The sequence below is a fragment of the Apodemus sylvaticus genome, chromosome 13, assembly GCF_947179515.1.
Source record: "Apodemus sylvaticus chromosome 13, mApoSyl1.1, whole genome shotgun sequence".
Taxonomy (NCBI): domain Eukaryota; kingdom Metazoa; phylum Chordata; class Mammalia; order Rodentia; family Muridae; genus Apodemus; species Apodemus sylvaticus.
The window spans coordinates 93,475,504-93,496,536 of record NC_067484.1 but is presented as its reverse complement, the minus strand read 5'-3'; the positions used below and the strand labels follow the sequence as shown (position 1 = coordinate 93,496,536).

Sequence of the window (21,033 nt, the reverse complement as noted above, 5' to 3'; positions counted from 1 at the left end):
GACAGCTGCATCACAGACAGCTGCATCACAGACAGCTCCATCACAGACAGCCACATCACAGACAGCCCCATCACAGACAGCTCCATCACAGGCAGCTGCATCACAGACAGCCGCATCACAGACAGCTCCATCACAGACAGCCCCATCACAGACAGCCGCATCACAGACAGCCCCATCACAGACAGCTGCATCACAGACAGCCCCATCACAGACAGCCCCATCACAGACAGCCACATCACATCACAGACAGCTCCATCACATCACAGACAGCCCCATCACAGACAGCTCCATCACAGACAGCTGCATCACAGACAGCCGCATCACAGACAGCCGTATCACAGACAGCCGCATCACAGACAGCTCCATCACAGACAGCCCCATCACAGACAGCCCCATCACAGACAGCCCCATCACAGACAGCCCCATCACAGACAGCCCCATCACAGACAGCTCCATCGCAGACAGCCCCATCGCAGACAGCCACATCACAGACAGCCACATCACAGACAGCCCCATCACAGACAGCCGCATCACAGACAGACAGCCCCATCACAGACAACTGCATCACAGACAGCTGAATCATATCACAGACAGCTGCATCACAGACAGCTGCATCACAGACAGCCGCATCACAGACAGCCACATCACAGACAGCCGCATCACAGACAGCCGCATCACAGACAGCCACATCACAGACAGCTCCATCACATCACAGACAGCCCCATCACAGACAGCTGCATCACAGACAGCCCCATCACAGACAGCCGCATCACAGACAGCCACATCACAGACAGCTCCATCACATCACAGACAGCTCCATCACATCACAGACAGCCCCATCACAGACAGCTCCATCACAGACAGCCGCATCACAGACAGCTCCATCACAGACAGCCCCATCACAGACAGCCGCATCACAGACAGCCGCATCACAGACAGCCGCATCACAGACAGCTCCATCACAGACAGCCCCATCACAGACAGCCCCATCACAGACAGCCCCATCACAGACAGCCCCATCACAGACAGCCCCATCACAGACAGCCCCATCACAGACAGCCCCATCACAGACAGCTCCATCACAGACAGCCCCATCACAGACAGCCACATCACAGACAGCCACATCACAGACAGCCCCATCACAGACAGCCGCATCACAGACAGCCCCATCACAGACAGCCCCATCACAGACAGCTGAATCATATCACAGACAGCTGCATCACAGACAGCTGCATCACAGACAGCCGCATCACAGACAGCCACATCACAGACAGCCGCATCACAGACAGCCGCATCACAGACAGCCACATCACAGACAGCTCCATCACATCACAGACAGCCCCATCACAGACAGCTGCATCACAGACAGCCCCATCACAGACAGCCGCATCACAGACAGCCACATCACAGACAGCTCCATCACATCACAGACAGCTCCATCACAGACAGCTCCATCACATCACAGACAGCCGCATCACAGACAGCCCCATCACAGACAGCCCCATCACATCACAGACAGCTCCATCACATCACAGACAGCCACATCACAGACAGCCACATCACAGACAGCCCCATCACAGACAGCTCCATCACATCACAGACAGCTCCATCACAGACAGCTCCATCACAGACAGCTCCATCACAGACAGCTGCATCACAGACAGCTGCATCACAGACAGCTGCATCACAGACAGCTCCATCACAGACAGCTGCATCACAGACAGCCACATCACAGACAGCCGCATCACAGACAGCCCCATCACAGACAGCCCCATCACAGACAGCCCCATCACAGACAGCCCCATCACAGACAACTGCATCACAGACAGCTGAATCACATCACAGACAGCTGCATCACAGACAGCTCCATCACAGACAGCCCCATCACAGACAGCTGCATCACAGACAGCCACATCACAGACAGCCCCATCACAGACAGCCGCATCACAGACAGCCACATCACAGACAGCCCCATCACAGACAGCCACATCACAGACAGCTGAATCACATCACAGACAGCTCCATCACAGACAGCTGCATCACAGACAGCTGCATCACAGACAGCCGCATCACAGACAGCCGCATCACAGACAGCCGCATCACAGACAGCCACATCACAGACAGCTGCATCACAGACAGCCGCATCACAGACAGCCACATCACAGACAGCCCCATCACAGACAGCTCCATCACATCACAGACAGCTCCAACACAGACAGCCGCATCACAGACAGCCCCATCACAGACAGCCGCATCACAGACAGCTCCATCACATCACAGACAGCTCCATCACAGACAGCCCCATCACAGACAGCTCCATCACATCACAGACAGCCGCATCACAGACAGCCCCATCACAGACAGCCCCATCACATCACAGACAGCTCCATCACATCACAGACAGCCGCATCACATCACAGACAGCCCCATCACAGACAGCGGCATCACATCACAGCTGCATCACAGAGAAGCAGGATGATGAGGTGTGACATTCATTTGCCATTTACCTTTGGAGGTAAAAATGGCCCAAAAGTCAAGCAGCTAAACAAGAGCATCAGACCAGTTCTCCCCAGAGCCTCCCAAGGAGGTCAGCTCTGTGATACCTGCAGGCTGCCTTAGTGTCCTACCACTGGAATCAAAGACAATAAATTTGTGTTGCTTTAAGCCACTAACAGTTACCAAGGGTGCGAGAAGAATGTGCTAGTTAATCCCAGTTAGAGCAAACACCAGTTAGAGCAGGAAGTGGAGTTACACACAGCCCAGATCTCTGACTGTAGGGTTCATCCTCTTCTCCCTGAGAACGGTGGGAGCTGGCAGTCCACGCACCACACCACAGCAGGTCACAGCAGAGTGGGTAGAAAGTCACAGCCACCCTAGCCATTCCAGTGAACTTCAGGTTCAGTGAGAAACCCTGCTCAGAAGATAAGGTGGGGAGTGCCTGAGACAGACAGCCTCTGGCCTCTACAGGTGCACAGACATCACACGTGCCAAGAAGAAAAGCAGGAGAAAGAGGAGGAGGAAAACTGGGACTCTTGCACATGATAGATGGGACTGTGGAGTGGTCTGCTTGCCATGGGAAACAAACACAAGTTGCTCAAAACAGCTGCTCACCAGGGAGTTGTAATAGACAGCAAGGTGTATACTTTGAGGAACTGCAAAGGATCCAACAGGCATGAGTGTACCAGACCAGCTTTCTTCATGGTAAGCAAGAACTGGAAAGAACCAGCCCAGGAAAGAGTAGAAAAGCAAGCATGGTTATACACAGAGGGCACCATCCAGCCATGATGGGGAGCCGCACTGGCAGGAGGTGCAGCTACTGTGAACCGGTGTGAACATCGAGCCAGACACTGAGCCAGACGCCATCGAACCACGTTTATATAACATATGCAATAAATCAAGGCAAACAGAAAACAGATGAGCGTAGTGGGGGTCCCAGGGAGAGAGCACAGGGTTTGGGGTGACGGAGAAGCTGTGAATGGTGATGTGCACACACATGATGACTGAAGCCAGTTACCCCAAGGTGCACTGACAAACTGTCTAATGGCGTGCTTTACATTTTACATAAATTTTGCTAAAATAAAGCACCGTCAATAGGGACAGGGCTTTAAAAGCAATTCTCAGAAGACAGGAAGAGATAATGACCATGTCAGGGTTGACAGCCAAGGTCAGTGAAGGTCAACTGATGACCTGCTTACAGCCTCTTCAGAACTAGGAAGCATAGAAACACAGCAGTGTGCCAGCCACATAGTAGGTGCTCAATTCACACTGCAGAATTTTAATGGAGTTGCATCTTCAGGACTAGATCCTGGGAATAGAAAGAATTAACAATATGAAACAATCTCTGGCCAGCACACAACAAAGACTTTTTTAAGTTCTAAGCCTAATGACAGGCAAACAGTGTCTTAAAGTCAAAAGGAGTCTGTGGCAGAGGGTAAATTTTAATTATCAACCCAACAGGCCTCGGGCTGCTTGCTGGCAGAGATGAGGAACAGATTGATGGGGGGGTTAGGGGCTTTAGAAGAGAGGTTGCTACCCATTCACATGAGTTCGCTGAGGAGAAGTCTTGTTAAATTAGCTTCATTTCCTCACTGATGGAATAACTAGGTTAGTAAATTAAGAGGCTGCTGTAGACATTACATTTCTTGATTTCAGCAAAATGTTAGGCTGTTCTTCATTAAGCAGATCCCAGTGGATAGAAGAGAAAGAGGGCCGGGGGTGGTAGAGCCTGAGACTGGGCCGTGGCTACGGTTTGTTAGCCGATCCCCTCAGTCAAAGGGGACTGGAGTAGAAGAGCGAACATGTGGGGGAGCATGGTCTCCGCTGTGCAGAACAGAGAATGTCTGGTACAGGTGGGAACCCCTGTCCCTATTGACGGTGCTTTATTTTAGCATACAGGAAGGTATGATTGCCCCATTAGCCGGAAGTGCTGGGCTCTGTTCAATGAGATTAAACTTATCAGGAGTAAATGTGATTTAGACCAGCCATCAGTTGGGGTACAGAAGGGATGTCATGTAAAAAGGCTCACAGTGTTAAGATGGCCAGAATTGCAGACTTAGGCGTAGTGTAAGCTAAGTTAGCTTGCCCTGGTGGAAAACCAGCCCTGAGACATGCATGGCTTTTGTACCCAATTACGGTCACATGGTAAGTGTCACGAGTGTCTCGTCCTATTCAGGATGGTAGGATTGCAACAACGTGGCCCCTTGGTGGTCAGCTACCTGGAAGAAGCCGCATCTGCCGGATTCCAGAAGCACTTATAGGATTCTGCTTGTTTTCTTTTTCATGGTCCTATCCTGGACATTCTTTTGATCATCTTGTTCTTACATGTTTACTTAAACCTTTTTTCCCCTCAATCCTTGGTCATTGACTAATCATTTTTAAAGATGGGAGTAAGAGTGCTTGTATCATAAACATGAGAGCCTGAGTCAATCCCCGGGACCCATGTAAAATTCACGTATGGTTGCTCCTGGCTATACTCCCAGCATTGTGGGAGAAAGGCAGGGCATCCAGAGACCTCAGTGACTGGCACCTACTCAAACAGAGGCCTCTGGTACAGTGAGATACCCTTTCTCCCTCAAGGAAATAAAGCCAAGAGTGCTAATGACATTTGACATCCTCTGTTCTTGGCAGATACATTCTATGCTCACATGCACACACACACACACACACACACACACAGAATGAGGGTTCAGTGGAGATCTTTCCCGCTCTCTACCATGACATGCTGTCTTACAGTGTAGAGCTTTTCACCTCCCACCACTCTCTTCAATAGATGAAGTATGTTTTATAGCCAGGTGACTGCGTTGAAATTTCACCTCCCTTTTCTAGCTAGCAGCTCATCAACTGCATGTATGCGGTGGTGAACGTATATAGTCACTTCAGCACATCCTGCCGGCAACTGTTCTATGTAGGTCTTATAGAATGCATCCATGAACAACACAATAGTCCTGCTTTCGAGAGTCAGAGACTGAGAGACAGATGATGGATGAGTTGATTTGTACTGGAGATACAGGATAGGAAAGCTGACGTCGCAGAGTGGTGAGCAAGTGAACATGGCGGTCTGCTGAGGCCTGCGGAAGCCCTGCAGCGGAGCTGTGAAGGCTGTAAGGGAGCCAGGCCTGTGACACTCCGGGACAATGGGGACCAAACATCCAGGGTGTATTTGAGGAACTGCAAAAAAGACATTGAGATAGGAGAGAGTGAGAAAGGAGACAGGAAGAGGGGCTGAACCCTGAGCAACTGGGGACTTACAGAGCTGGCAACACAGGGACTGAGCAGAGCTGCATGGAGGGTTTGAAGGTGGGTGGGTGCAGCCACTCAGGCCAACCACAAGTCAAGGACAAAGCGCTGTGGGATACTTAGGGTAACATTTGTAGAAAACTACAGAGTGGATGCATATGGTCTCTTTAAAATTCACTTTGATGCAAAGTTAAAAAATGACTCAAGGTTGTAAAATGCCATCCACGTGGTGGCAGCCCTTTGTGGAGAAAGAGGTGGCCAGCTGCCCTGCACTAATGCACCTGAACACCCTGGGGTGGGGCAGTTGCCACGTGGAGCCTCCAATCATCCTAGTCCCAGTGTTCACCAAGAGTCTGCAGTGTCCTGAGGGGAGAAAGTTGAATATAAGTCGGTCATCAGGCATAGACACACTGGGATAACAGCTGCTCACAGAGCCTCCTAGGAGCAAGGCTGCCTGAGGCCTCCTTGAGAGCTCTTTGCTGGGCAGGTGGACCTGAGCCATCAGAGGGGCGGGGTCCTGTGCTGAGCGTGAAAACTGAAGGCAGACAGTGGCTGACAGGACACTTCTCGTCTGCAGTCCTGTTAGGAAAGATGAGACCTTCCCTCTTGGTACTCGGACCCCTTGAGACTGGTAAACCCCGCCTTTGGAGCACCAACCTAGCTGGCTGTGAGTGCCCACCTGGTGCCTGGGATAGCAGCTACATGCCCTGAGAGTGTCACCGCCCCAGACTGCTGACAGTCACTTCCTGGTGAACACACTAGGTGGAACTGCCAAAGGGGTTTAAAGGCCTCTAGAAGGGAAGGGGGAGGAATGGAGCTGTTGCCTTCTCCCTAAAGTGTGAACTCAGCAGGAAAAAGGCGCACAGGATGTCAGCTCCTTTTGTCAGCTCCATAAAGTAAGCTGACAGGAAGCGCAGAGCTGAAATGGTGCTGTGACTTGCGTTGGACCAGACATTTTCAGAGGGAAAGGGGAAAGCAGGGTCAGAAGGACACGGACACCTGGCTCATGACCTCTTCACCCATAATCCCTCAGACTAATGTAGTTTGAGTTTGAGGAAAAGACACATTTTAAAAATTGCACTCGATTGATCAAAGCACCTCAGAGAAGACAGGCGCTATTAGCTCTTCTTGATGAAGCAAGAACATGCGCTGTGGAGATGGCAGGTTTACTCATTGCACTGAGCTCTTCTCGGAGTTTAGTGTTCGTGACTAGACAGGCTCTCACTGTCATATGTGGGGCCTGTGTGTGGTGTTCTCAGTCATCTTCAGCAAAAGTGAAGTCAGAGGGACAGTAAGTGGACTCCAGCCTAGAGACCCTCCACAAGTTCCCCTGTACTACCAAGGCTCCCCGCGTGCTAGGTTTCCCTGTGTCCTACTCCAGAGCGAGGGAGGGAGGAAAGGCACTTGTTGACAGGTTGTGGCCAGAATGCAGGCGGCTAGGGGATCAACCCCACGTGCACTAGGCTTAGGGCCTCTGAATGTCGTGAGGATAGGGTGCCTGCAACCCCACTGCTTGAATGACTTAAGACGGGAAGATCATCATGTCCCATGCCCCCACTAGCTTATCTTTAAAACTCCTTAAACACGCAAACCAGTTCAGAAGGCAGAGACGCATGCCTGCTTGTCACGGCCAGCTGGGAGGTGGGAGGAGGAGGGTGGTTTGAGGATAGCTTGGGCAACATGGCAGGACCCTCTCCCCAAACAAACAAAACCAGTCTGTACAAAGGACAGATGCCACACTAGCCTTCCCTGTGGTGTATGTATGAGTGTGTGTGTGTGTGTGTGTGAATATGTGTGAGTGAGGGTGTGTGAGAATGAATGTGACTGTGTGTGAGTGAGTATGATTGTATGTATAAGTGTGTGAGTGAGTGTGACTGGGTATGCAAGTATGTATGTAAGTGTGACTGTATATGTGAGTATGAGTGAGTGTGTGTGTGAGTGTGACTGGGTATGTGAGTGTGTGTGTAAGTGTGACTGAGTGTGAGTGTGACTGCGTTTGTGAGTGTGTGTGTGAGTGTGACTGGGTATGTGAGTGTGTATGTGAGTGTGACTGGGTATGTGAGTGTGTATGTGAGTGTGACTGGGTATGTGAGTGTGTGTGTGAGTGTGACTGTGTATGTGAGTGTGTATGTGAGTGTGACTGGGTATGTGAGTGAGTTTGACTGTATGTGTGAGTGACTGTGTGTGACTGTGAGTATGAGTGTGTGTGTGTGTGTGTGTATGAGTGAGGATGTGTGATTGTGAGTATGACTGTGTATGAGTGTGTGTGAGTGAGTGCGATTGTATGTATGAGTATGTGAGTGAGTGTGACTGGGTATGTGAGAATATGTGTGAGTGTGACTGTATATGTGAGTGTGTGTGTGTATGAGTGTGACTAGGTATGTGAGTGAGTGTGTGTGTATGACTGTAAGTATGACTGTATGTGAGTATGTGTGAGTGTGACTGGGTATGTGTGTGTGAGAGAGAGAGAGACTTTGTATGTGAGTGAGTGTGTGTGAGTGTGTGTGAGTGAGAATGAGTGTATAAGTGAGTGAGTGTGCTGTCTGTGTGTCTGTCTTTGGCCTGCAGGTCCTTCCTGGTAGCTCTTCTCAGCTAGAAATTTATAGGAAGTAAGAAAAGTCAGAGGAAAGGTTAAGTTGGGAACCAGGTCCACCTGGACCAGATCTTCCAGAGAGGACCATGTTTATTTCCACTTAGCCCTTCTCTCTGTCCTTCCACTAGAAGAGTCAGTTTGTAACTCCAAACTCACAATCTCCTGCTTTTCCCTCTCAAGTGCCAGGATCATAGGTGACGGTGAGTGCATGTTCATTCTCTGCTTGGTTTCTGGACAACCTGGAGCTGGGGGAGGCCCCACCTTGCTACTGGCCAGTGAAATCGCTTTGGAGGAAAAAATAAATTACTTGTGACCAGCAGCTTCAGGCCAGAGCCACACTCGCTGTGGCTCTAATGCTGCCCTGGAAGCTCTGTAGTCTTCCAAGGAAACATCCTAACCTGTAGGCCTAACTTCTCCAAACTGGGCTTGTGAGCCTCTTATTCATAGGCTAACAACCTAACCCCTGTACCTCAGGACGTGAGCTTTTTGGAAATGGAGTCATTGCCTGTGTAATTAGGTAAACTGAGGTCATGTGGATGAGAACTCAAAATGATTCTTCTGCCCCAGCCTCCAAGATGCTGAGATTACAGTTGACTTTTTTGTAGTCCTTATTGGGCAAGTATAACCAGAAACCATGCTTACAGGGGGCAGAAACAGACTCGAACATCCATAACTGAGTGTTGGCGTGTCCTGCTCAGTGTGGGTGGGGGCAGTCTTCCAGCCGAGTGTGCAGTGAGCGGAATGCCGGCGGGCGGCGGGCAGTGGAGGGCAGAGGGCAGCATTGGTTGGTCCTAACCTCTCTCTCTCTCTCTCTCTCTCTCTCTCTCTCTCTCTCTCTCTCTCCCCTCCCTCCCTCCCTCCCTCCCTCCCTCCCTCCCTCCCTCCCTCTCTCTCTCTCTCTCTCTCTCTCTCTCTCTCTCCTAGTCAGACCTTTTCATTGTAAACTGATCGTCCCTCTTACCATTAGCCACTGCCTTCCCCTAGCGTGGATGTTCCTCCCACAGAATGCTGCCTCTGTGTCATGTGTCAGTCACTGTGTCAACCTGTCTCCCACCTAACAGTGAGCTTTGCAGGGATAGGGCTCTTGCCTGTATCATTCATCAGAGCCCCAAATGCTTAGTGAAGTGTCTGGCATGGAAGGTGTGCTTAGAAGGTATCTGTGAAGGGGTGGGTTGGGGGAGGACAGAGGATTACGTAGCTTGTTTTTCAGAAATCTCTTGCCCCTCTAATTAAATGGCAAGATAAGCTTCAGCTCCCTGGCATGTAATAAGGGCCTGGTCTATGGTAGGAGTTCTTGGGAGTGTGGGGTGTGGCTGTCTGGAACGGGTGGGCTACTTAGCACAGGTTTTCAGTGAGCCTGTCTACTCAGGCCGGGCCAGCTGGCTCTCAGCCCCTGGATTCCTGAGGTCCTTGTAGCTCAGCATTAAGAACCTTTCATCCAGATTCATTATTCTTGACGGCTAGAATTCTGCGCCCTTCTAGAGCCTGGCCCTTAACACCAGGCTAGCTCTGCCTGCCACAGGCTGGGTTCCAACACCCTTTTCTGGGTGGAAGGGAACATCCTTTGTGAAGAATGTTCTTGGAAGCCCCGCAGATTCCTACTTTGCCATCAAAGCTCAGATGCAGCCCATCTAACCAGAGGGGGCTGGGGTATTCTAAAGGAGGGCCTCTCCTCCCAGTGTGCAAACAGCGAGTGTGTAAATAGGACAGACGGACGAGAACATTTTCTTTTTGTTGTAACCGTTTTTCCATTCAACACTCATTATGTAATCGCCAGTTTCAGGCTCAAGACAAAGCAGTCAAGTCTTTCTTCTCCCGGCTTTTAGTTGAGCTTTGTAAGAAGAGGAAGGAGCCGGGTGTGGGAAAGGTGGTGCAGGCAGAGTGGGGAAGAGCGGGGTTTCCAGAAACCGCGCTGGTCTTTGACCCCTGCTGTCCCTCTTCAACAGTTTGTGTCCTCTGCGTACAATGAGCGTGGTAGGCGTGCACAGGAAGAATACAACCAAACCCTGGCCGAATCCATTTTCTGAGCTGCCTTACAAAGCTCCCAGAGCTGGGTGGTTAAAATAGCACAGAAGGTTTCTGTCATCTCTGGAGTCTTGGCTTGCAGAACCGTGTTCTCCCTGAGGCTCTGGGGAGAACTATCCCTTCCCTCCTTCACCGTCAGCGCTGGCAGCAGCCCTGGGCGTCTCGGCCCTTAGCAGTAATACTCCCATCTCTGTCTCATAGTCACATGATCTCTTCCTCTGTGCCTACAGAGGTGTCTACAGATGGGTCTTCCCTTGTAAAGACATCACATCCTGGACTCAACGTTAATGTATCATTCCATCCTAAAGTCCCCGTTGCCCCCGGAAGCTGTGTCTACAGAGATGGTAGCTGGGGTTTGCCCAGGGTACCACCACGGTCGGGACTATCTCTCACTTCTCAGGTGTGAAAAGAGTGAGTTTGGAAAAATATGCTTCTGCACATGTCCAGTTCTTGCTACGGACCCTGGACTGTGCTTAGATGTCACTGAACTGCCCCACTGTTACGCTTGTTACAAGCGTAATATTTGTTTCTTTTACTCCATTAAGCTGCTTGCTCATTTTAATATCCTTGTGGGATACTTCGGTTATTATGGAATAAGGATAAAATTTCTCAAAACCAACAGACTCCACAAGGGCAGGAAATGGAACAAGAAGATAGATTTTTGGCATTGACAGAGCACGTGAAGATCATGGATGGTGTTATTCAAGGTCGCCATCCCTGGACTGAGGTGTAAAAGCAGATTCCGTGAAAACGTTTTGTCCATGAAACATCTGTACTTACAAGTCCCAAGATTCCCTGAGTGGCTGTACTTTCCCAAGAGCGTAGAAACGATGCTCTGTGGACAGGATACTCAGGTCTTTCAAGCTTCTGGGCAAGCTCTGAGCCTCCTGAAGGCTTTAGGAAATGTTGCGTATCCAGAGACAGCATGGCCCCAGCCCCAGGGAGCTTTTTTCTTAACTATTTTATGTTTTTCTCTGGCAGATGTTTGCATGAAAATGCAACCTTTGGTTCCTCATAGGTCCCCTCTCCCTGGGGTGAATGCTACTTTTGATGTCCTCATCTTTTATGGAAAGCTTCCTGGTGTCAGCTTCAATTAAATGTTAGGTGTCACCAATGGGGAAGATTTTGTGAGCTTTCTGTGTTCAAAAGAAGTTGGCATTTGTGTTTGGAGGCAAGGGCATGGATGTGGTCAGATGTTTCAACAGCCCGTTGGAAACAGTACATGGCTGTTTTATGCTGTTCGTGACTATCAGTGCCCAATTTAATTTTCTCTGTAAGAGCAGATGCCCTTGAAGGAAGCAAACACATTCGATTTTCTTCTGAGGCATCTCCATTGTGATAGATGGCTCTTAGAGCAGAGCTGTAAATTCCCATGAGTCCTTCTGGTGCTAATCAGGACAGGCCTAACGGTTGCCTGTGTAGGAAGAAGTCTCCTTCTACACTTGTTGCTGCTTGCCTCTTCTGGATAAGGCCTGCTGTCTCTGCTGTAGGCCAGATCTACTCCAGGAAATATGGAAGACTTGTTCCCAGTAGTTCCGGTGGCAATGTTGGTAATGCTGTCATGAATCCACCATGCTGGACTCTGCCATGGCTTCTTTCTCTGGTCCCTGTCAAGATCAGAATCCATGGGAAGGCTGAGCCCAGAAATGGCAGGAAAGAACTCAAAGATGTGGGGCTCCTCCTTCCCTCCCTCCCTCCCTTCTTCTCCCCCCCCCCCCCATCAAGAATGGCCAAGGAGAAAACCACCCTAGTGGGGTCGTTGGGAAACAGTCCACGTTCCTGGTTGCTAAACTCGGCTCACGTACTACAGTAACACAAGTTTCTGAATGGCATCCATGGTGTCAACATGGCCGAGCCCTAACAGTGAGGACCACCCAGAGAGCACCCACAGTTTGTAGAACAATCTGGCCCATTTACTGACAGGCGCCTTTGTGGTTGAAATGCTGGAGGAGACTTGGGTTGCACTTGGCACTGACAGTCTCTCATTTTCTTGCTCTATTAAAGATGTCCAAACACATTTGGTGTGTGGGAAAGAGAGACGCATTAGTACTGAGTAACGAGAGAGACACAGCAATGGTCAGGTGGGGAGGTTCGGTCAACACCCTCTTTCCTCCGTATTTCAGGGACATTGATGAGGGAATGGCTCTGGGTATGGGAAGAATAACAAGGAGGCTGACAGGGAAAATGGGGATAGGGAGGATCTCCATCCATCCGGAAAGGTCCAGGCTGAGCAGAGCAGACTGCGGAGCCTCTGTGGCTCCAGCAGCTCTGATGATGGTGGAAGTTGTGATCCATCCATCAAGGTAACCTGCGGGTTAGACTAGAAAGCTACAATGGAACGCATGGGTAAAGGCAGGCTCGTTGGTATCCAGGAAGCCCATGGGGTAAGCCCATGGTTAAGTGCCTGCAGGCAGATCTTTCTAGTAAGTCAGAGATGAGTGTGTAGCAAGAAAGAGGTCAGGTTCAAATACGTGGACTTCCACACCTTCTGATGAGTCACCTTCTACAAGTCCTTCATAGCTCGTTCCTTACTGCTGCAGCATTTATGACCTAGCACATAATCAAGTCTTTACACAGACACACCATGTCAGAAGCCCTGTCTCTAGGCAGGTAGGCTCCTGATGTATTTGAGTCAGGCCCTTCAGGTCTTGAAGGCTCATTCAGGATGGGACACTGATGGGAACGAGGTCTGATGGCTAATGCTCTCTGTGTGTTACATCATTTGGGTCATGTGTCTTCTCCTTTAGCCATGCCCAGCATTGCCCTTTTGCTTCTTAGCAGCACTGAGGTCTGGAAAGGTTCTGAACATTGTCTGTTGTTAAGACAGCTCCACCCAAGAAGCCAGTCAGTCTACACTGAAAATCATTCTTATTTAATGTGTCGTGTCTGCCAGGCAACAGCCCAGGGGTTTTTCTAGAATGAACTCATTTTCTCTTCCAGCTTCCCATTAAGATCACCATTAAATTTTACCTCCATTCATTCATTCATTCATTCATTCATTCTCTCACTTCTTTTGTTTCTTCAAACAGATGCCATGTAGCGCAGACTGGTCTCAGACTTGTTACATAGCCAAGGCTGGGCTTGAACACTTGATCCTCCTGCCTCTGCCTCCAAGTACTGAGAAAACAGGTGTGTGGGTCTGTGCCCAACTCATCACCATTTTTAGATGGGGAAATCGAGGCTCAGAAGAGTGATATAAGAAGATAAAGCTGATAGCAGAAGCTGGGGATCATCACTGGTCCTGTTTGTCCCTATGAATAGGAACCACTATGGGACCAACCCATAGATAGCGAAAGCCCTGCGTCTCTGAGTGCTTGGGCTCCTCCCTGATTCCAGACTGGGTCTCAGGGTAAAGAGTGCACATCTGTAAAGGAACAACCCAGTGATGGCTCCTTAGCCTTGTCCTCTAGAAGAGAAGACCTGTGACCAGGGGCCTGTCCCCACCAGCTCACTCCCACTTACCTGGAGGGGTGACTTCCAAATTAGGTTTTAAAGACTCAGTGAGAGTTTGCCATGTATGCCTGAGCAGGACATCACGGGCTGAAGAAATCGCATGTTTAAGACATGGGATAAAACTAGCTTTTTTCAATAGATGGAACACTGTAAGTACTTTAGCATGCAGACATGATAAAGCACATGGGAAAATACTGTGTCACTGATGCTGGAGAGTCAGGGTCAGTAGTGTGTTCTGACTTGCCATGCCAGGGACCAGACATCATCCCAGGGCTGTGGGCAACTTAATATCATAATTTCAAAGCAAGGTTGAGATCCGCAGTTGCTGATGCATTCAGCAGTGTATTCGTGACACTGTGATGTAGAAGGAAATTTGAAAAAAAATGAACCCATGTGTGGACCGTATTGACCTCATGCCAAGAATGTTTTTTATAATTTCTTCCACTTCACTCATTTCTTCATTTTTTTTTCCACCACCAATTACCTTTGGCCAAAGTTATTCTCAGATGGCAGGATAAGTACTTTGGAGGGGTTTTGCTTTTTTTGTTGTTTTTAATGTTTTTTCAAGTGGCTTTGATTGCATAAGAACTGTTCCCAGTAGATTCTTTATAGCAGGGATGGCCGCTAATACTGATTATATAATTGTTCCCTAATCTATTCTCAGAACCTAGCATATTACCAGAGTATGACAAGCTAGTGATGGTAATGGGTCCCAACATCCTTCCAGCTCATGGTTCAAGGCACTGCTGCCCCAGCATCATTTACTGCAGGGCAGAGGTCAGTTCTTGGTGTGGTATTGGCCACTTGGCCTGCACTGGCCACCCAGGATTCAGGGTAGTCTGCTCTGGAGTGTATGCACAGCACACAGCCCAGCCAGCACCTCTCACGTATGGCTGGTCTCGCACGGGTTAGTATTTGGGTGAGAAAGCAGCAGACTTCTGCTGTGCTGAGGCTGGGGTTTTGCAAGAAGTGCAGAATGCCATCTGTCGGAGGAGAAGGCGGGAGTATGCAAATACCGCTGTGAATGCCATGAATGTTTAATTTGTTCTAGAACCTATTTTAAGTTTGTTTTACTTTTCTTTTAATTTGGAGTCTTTGCATTTAGTTAGTTGCTTGTTTTTTTGTTTTTTGTTTTTACTTTGTAGAATAGTCCTTATCAGTGGCAGAAGATCCTTCTGTAGTATATTTTCCGTGCTGCCGTATCGAGACAGTACCCAGGTCGGGTATGTATATGCATGCATGCTTTACCATTCTCTGGGCGAAAAGCTCAGGCGCCAATGTGCACAGTGTGACTTGCCTTTCTCTGTTCACGGATTTGCCTACATCTGAGGTTACAAATTCAGTGTCTGATTTGGGTGTGGGTGTTCTACTTTCTTTTCAGTCAGAAAACTTCCTTGGTTTTGTGTGTGAGTGTGTGGTGTGGGTGTGTGGATGTGTGGGTGTATGCAAGCTTGCCCATCCTCTGCTTTCTAAATGTGTGTTTTGTCATTTGTCCAATACTATGAACCAAGAAAACTAATAAGGTCCACCGTACGTTATTGGGTTTCTCTGACTATTGGAAACAGGTAGGTCAGGTAAGGACCAAATCCTGTGACTGTACTGTATCCTGTGCCTTGGCTTCAGTTGGAGACTGACAGGAGAGCTGGAGCTGCCACCATAGGGCGAACATGTCACAGCAAAGTGGCACCAGGTACAAATGTACATAATTAGGGGCATGCCAGGTTCCTGTCTCTGGATCAACCAACCCCGCCATTGACTTTGAGAAGGAAGTAGTACTGGAGGGTCGAGACGTCACTCCTTCCTTACCACCTCAGCCTTTTTGGTTTCCTCCCTTGTGTCTAGACTAATCCCCGCTACACTGTCTCCCACATCTGTCAGCAGGGTGCTGCTGGTATCTTGGTAGGGCAACATGCAGCAGGTGTCAGGTACATCTCTAACACTGACTCTAGACTCTGTTCACAAGGGCTGAAGCTGCTCTTTAGTCATGGTGACAACAGGCACCGTAGACCACAGCCCCTGAGGAGAGCAATGTGGTCCAGGTGCACTGTCCCCCACAGGCTGGCCTGCTGACCTTTTCTTTCCTGTGTACTGTGGACAGGTCATCATGGCCGGATCCACTCAGCCGGTTCTTTGTCCATGTGAGTTCCACAAGAGCAGCTACTGGTGAGGTGTGTGCTTTAGAGAACACACCCAAGTGTTGGCCCTTTATTTCAGCACCCTTAGAACAACCTTGCAAAGTAGGTGATCTAGAAAAAGTACCAGCAGATCCTATAGCTTGGAGGTTTACAGCCCATGTGGTACAACCATGGGGCTGGTTTATAGCCCATATAGGCCAGCTGTGGCTGAAGGATGTCCCAGAGAAGTTTTCTTTTACCTGTCGAACATGCCATGGCCACAGATGTGGCTGAATCAGAAGGGAAAACAGCAAAGCCCAGAGCAGCCCTACCTCTTCTACAGCCCTGGGGGATCTGCATCCACAGCCTGTTCTGGCCGTGGCCTGAAAGGGAACTGTGGAGCTGCCTCTTTTCTTGACTCCTTTGTTGACCTTTCTGGTTGATGCATTCTTTCTCCTGCTCCATTCAATTGGTTGGTTGGTTGGTTGGAGAGCTTTTTATATACTACTTACCATATGACCGTGTACTAAGGATGCAGGAGGAGAACGTATCCTCCTGACCTTACTCTATGGAGAAGAAGACATATCAGTTTACATACAAAGTTCGTCACCATCTTTAATAGAAGCTGGAGATGTCCCAATAGGTGACTACTGCCTTCTCCAGCTTCTGTAAGGTAATTTGGCTGTACATCTCATCTTTGAAGTGTCCATGTTAGGTTCATTCTCAAAGGATTAATTTCCATATGTGGTTACCCCTTACTGCTGTACCATTTTATAGATAACATCTGTGAAAGCAGCGGTCCCAGACGAGAGAGGGGATGGGGAACTGGTTATATGGTTCCCACTTTCTGGAAGAGTAACCCCTCCCATTCAGACAGGCCACACGAATTCCACAGGGTAGAAATCTTTTCAGGATATGGAACATTGATGCCATCTGCTTTCCAGAGAGCAGCTGAGGCTCACAAGAGCTTGCGGACTCAAAGTTCTTAGCATGGCACTTGGTATGCTGACAGGTCAGGGGACCCACTGGTCAGGACCCCATTTTTCTGACAGCAACATTGGAGAGGAAGTGTAAAGAACCACGGAGATTTATGCTTCTCACAAGAATGTCTGAGCGAAGATAATCCAAACTGTCTCACTGTGGCTCCATGTGGCCTTCTACATTTTTACATATCTCAGGGAAATACAGGCTGGCAGGCAGCTGGTGCCAAGCATCTGTCCAAGCATGGTATCCCTGATGCTGGGAAGGCCTCTTATACCACCTGTGGATCTGACTGTGGCGCTGAATGGAGGCATAGGTAGAACTTCTACATCCTAGACATGAGCAGATTCGAGTGCACCACTTCTCCAAGGCTTAGAGTCAAGGAAACTAAGGAGCCCAACAATGAATTCTGTAACCAAAGAACACTGTCCATTTCTCTGTAAGGCCTCACAGGGTAACCAGCCTGTGGTCTGTAACAGATTCTACATTCTCCCAAAGTCCTGGAGAAACCCTTGAGTGTGATGCCAAATACTGCACTCAAGTGGCCGGGGGTGCTCTGTGCTCTTGACAGTTTAATAAGCCTGCATCCTGTTTATAAATACTAGTCCATTTGCTGTAATTATCCACTGATAGCTACAATTCTTTCACTAATGGGAAATAACTTCTCAAATAATAAAGCTATATCAATAAACATATCTAAGAAAGTATGCATGTCTGTATAGCACAGTAGTATTTATTAATAAACATTGATGTTATATAACACATTCCCACTGTGGAACGTGCCCCCTTTTGCCCCAGATGTTCTTCCTGTGACACAGATCCCTCTGTCATAGGAGTTCAAGGGTGGAAGCCTTTAGAGGTCAGATAATCTGTCCTTCCTGCTCTGTATCCAGGGTGGCCACAGTTGTGCAGGGGTGGAGTGGGCTTGTATAGCAGCCCCAGAACTCCAAGCTCTGTTTTCTGGAAGCCATGTTTCCTTTGTGCTTACATGTGTGGAACAAGCGTCATGGGCCTGATTCTTCCAGAGCATTAATTGCAAACACGCACAGCAACAGAGGGGTAGCCCTGTGTAGTTCTGGCCCTCACAAGCAGATCATAAAAACAGGAAGCTGAGCAGTTCCTCCACGTGGGCTTGAACCTCTTCTGCAGGTCAGGCAGCTCTCCGATAGGTAGCCATGTCCTCCTGGGCCTCATTTCTATCTTCTCTTGCAGCAAGGCAGCTTCTCAACTCCACCTCCCATTCTCTCGGCTCCCCCGGCCCAGCTCCTGATATGGCCCCCAAAACTGTGTGCTTGGTGTTTTTACCTAAAGTGAAAACTGATTTTGGTGCTCGGTCTGAGTTGAGCAATGGCGACAGATGGTCAGATCAGCATTAGAAGAGGTTTTGCATCCGCTTTCCGCTGGTTTTGCTTTCAGTCCTTCCTAGCCCCCAGTGTGCACAGAGCCTTGATAAGGAACACTTCACTGCCCCTGAATCTTCATCAGAATCATTTGCTGTGGAAACTGTGGCCTCACCCACTTCTCCAGGTTCTTTTCCATCTCTACTCATCCCCTGTATAGACTTTCAAGCGCTACTACTGCAGAGCAGAATTCATTCCTGTGCTTGGCATCTAGAGTACATACAGGCACTGTTCAAGGCAGTGGGCGTGGCCACAAAAATGTCTTGCTTTCTCATAGAGACTAGTCACCAACCTAACCAAACAAACAGTTGAGTCCTAAGTAGTCACCCTACTTATGGCAAGTGGAGCCCAGAGGAGCTAAAAGAATTCATATAAATGGGTAGAGAAGAACTCCCCAGGGCAGGTGTATTGTACAAGATGTCTGAGCCCCTGGAGACATAGAAATGTTTGAGACTCTGTGAACTTTGGATAAGTCAACTTCCAACATAGTTAAGGGTCCTGATACCTGGAGAGACTTCAGTAGAGTTGTGTACAAGCTGGAATCCTGCTTTTGAATAGGTGTTCCACCCTGGTTAGGGAGAATTCCGAAATGTGATTTACCAGGTATCCAGGTCGTGGGATGTCCCCAGCTCTCACAGGACCATCACTCAGATGGCCACCTCCAATCTTACGGTTTCTACCAGCGATGCTCAGCTCACGTCTCCAAAGCCACAGTGAGCTCCAGGCCTTGTTCCCGTCCTTGTCTGCCCTGCTGGGGTATAATCTATGGTACAATCTAGTTGAATAGACTTTGCAAGTGAGACATATGGCTCATACTCCTATCTGTGAACAATCGGTGGCTTTAAGAGCTCACACCTGAAAAATTGTTCTTCACAGGACTTTTTTAAAACTCAGATTTCAAGACTGTGAGTTTTGGCGGTTTTCTGGTCTGGGGTTCGATCCACATGGGCTTGAGAGCAATGCCAGATACTTAAGAGAGCATGCCAGCTGCTGGGTTCGTGCTCAGCTAGTGTTAGAGTGGTTTCCAAGGTGACCTGCAGAACTTTCAACAAAAGGGGATGCCCCTGGTTATTTGAAACTTGCCCCAAAGTGCAGACTGCCTTGATGTATAGGGAAAGCTTTCTGAGGGAAGGGTCTATTATGATTTTCAGAGGGTGTAGCTAGAGGTTTGTGAGCTAGTGTAGCAGAACTACAATCAGAATATTGTGCAAGGGCAGTGGAGCAGTTTCCTAGTGCCTTACCCTTATATGTACCCATTCTGTCCAAGGACTGAGCCAGCTGGTGCTCACGTTGTCGCTTTGCTTGAGGGGATTGAGACTAAGCAACCTCAGCTGAGGGGAGTGAAGACAGAGGGTGGCGGAGCTGCATATGCCCGTGTTCCCTGCCAGGACAGCTCGGCCCCAGCCATGCTTCCATTCTCGGCCTCCCCTTTAGGAATGGACGTGTTGGTTCATGAATTTATGGTATTTGTGGGAGTTGCCCAGGGCTTACTTCCCACAGCTTTGGTGGCCAAGTTGTTGGATGATAGTTTTCAGGAGGCCATGAGGGTACCTCTTTTACCCTATGGCATTAAATTCTCCAAGAGTAACTCCAGGTAGCTGTGGGCAGACCCCCCTCTGCCCCTCCCCCCATACTGAAGGTGAACCCAGGGCCTAATGCATGATGGGCAAGTTCTCTGGCCAAAACTGCAGCCTTGATTATTTATTCATTGTTATTTTAAGATAAGGCCTGTCTGAATTGCCCATGCTGGCCTCAAACTCATAATGCTCCCAAGTAATAGAATGACAGGTGCATGCCACCATGCCTGCCCTCAATGGAATCTTAAATGAAAAATGATTTCCCCATCTGAGTAATTTTTTGTTTGTTTTTGGTCTTTAGTCTGAGGAGGTCTGTGAGAAGAGGGAAAGGTGACTGTTACTGGTGCCGTGCTGAAGTGCTGCCCGCTTTAGCGTCTCAGCACCTTCCCCACAGGCCCATGCCCGATGCTCCCTCCTCCTGTCCTATCGGAAAGGGACTCAGGAGCTTGTAAATATTTGATCCTAGGTCTCAAGCCTGTGTGCGAAACCACTGACTCTTTTGGGGTGTCCAATATTTCTGGGAGAGAATGTCTGTTCACAGCACAGGGCATGACATTTCTTTCCCCATGGGTGACAGGACTTTTAAAATAGAATTTTCTTTCTTTTCAATTTATTTTTAATCGTGTATGGGGGTTGTGTATGGGTGCAGAGGCCTGAGGCATCAGATCCCCTAGAGCTGGACTTAGAGGTAGTTGGGAGCTAACATAGCAGAACCTTGGGGGTGGGTCCAAACTCAGGTTCTTTGCAAGAACAGTATATTTCCTAACCACTCCATAGTTGCCTGCACATACCGTTTCAGAAAATGCTTTTATTAGTATTTTTGATAGCTCCTTTTTTCTGGACCTTTATGTTAGAAACTCAGGGTCTTGCCTACCACAGGACACCCATGAACCATGCCCTACAGTGGCTCTGTAGCCCAAGACTGTACAGGGTAGCAATAGACAGTATCCTGAACTGCAAATACCAGAATCCTTTTCATGGTCAGGGTTGTGGGAAGCATTCAAGACCTCACAGACTCTCCAGGAAAAAACAAAAGCAGCAGAGACACCAAGAATAACCCAGTGGGCGGCAATGCAGCTAGGGTGGAACATGCCACACCCTGGGGCCTCTCCCATAGAAATGCTAGCATTTACAGTTCCCGTGAGACCCCCCCA

The 21,033-nt window shown here is 49.0% G+C and overlaps 1 protein-coding gene across 2 annotated transcripts in view; it reads left to right on the top strand.

Moving 5' to 3' along the window:
• Cables1 (Cdk5 and Abl enzyme substrate 1) overlaps positions 1 to 21,033 on the top strand; it is a 110,924-nt gene that overhangs the window by 58,108 nt on the left and 31,783 nt on the right. Inside the window, exon 4 of one of the 2 annotated variants that reach the window (XM_052155644.1) lies at positions 14,953 to 15,030. The exons of the other annotated variant lie outside the window; for it this stretch is intronic. Within the exon in view, the coding sequence (XP_052011604.1) occupies positions 14,953 to 15,030 (78 nt within the window). The remainder of the gene's footprint in view (positions 1 to 14,952; positions 15,031 to 21,033) is intronic. 2 annotated transcript variants of the gene reach the window in all.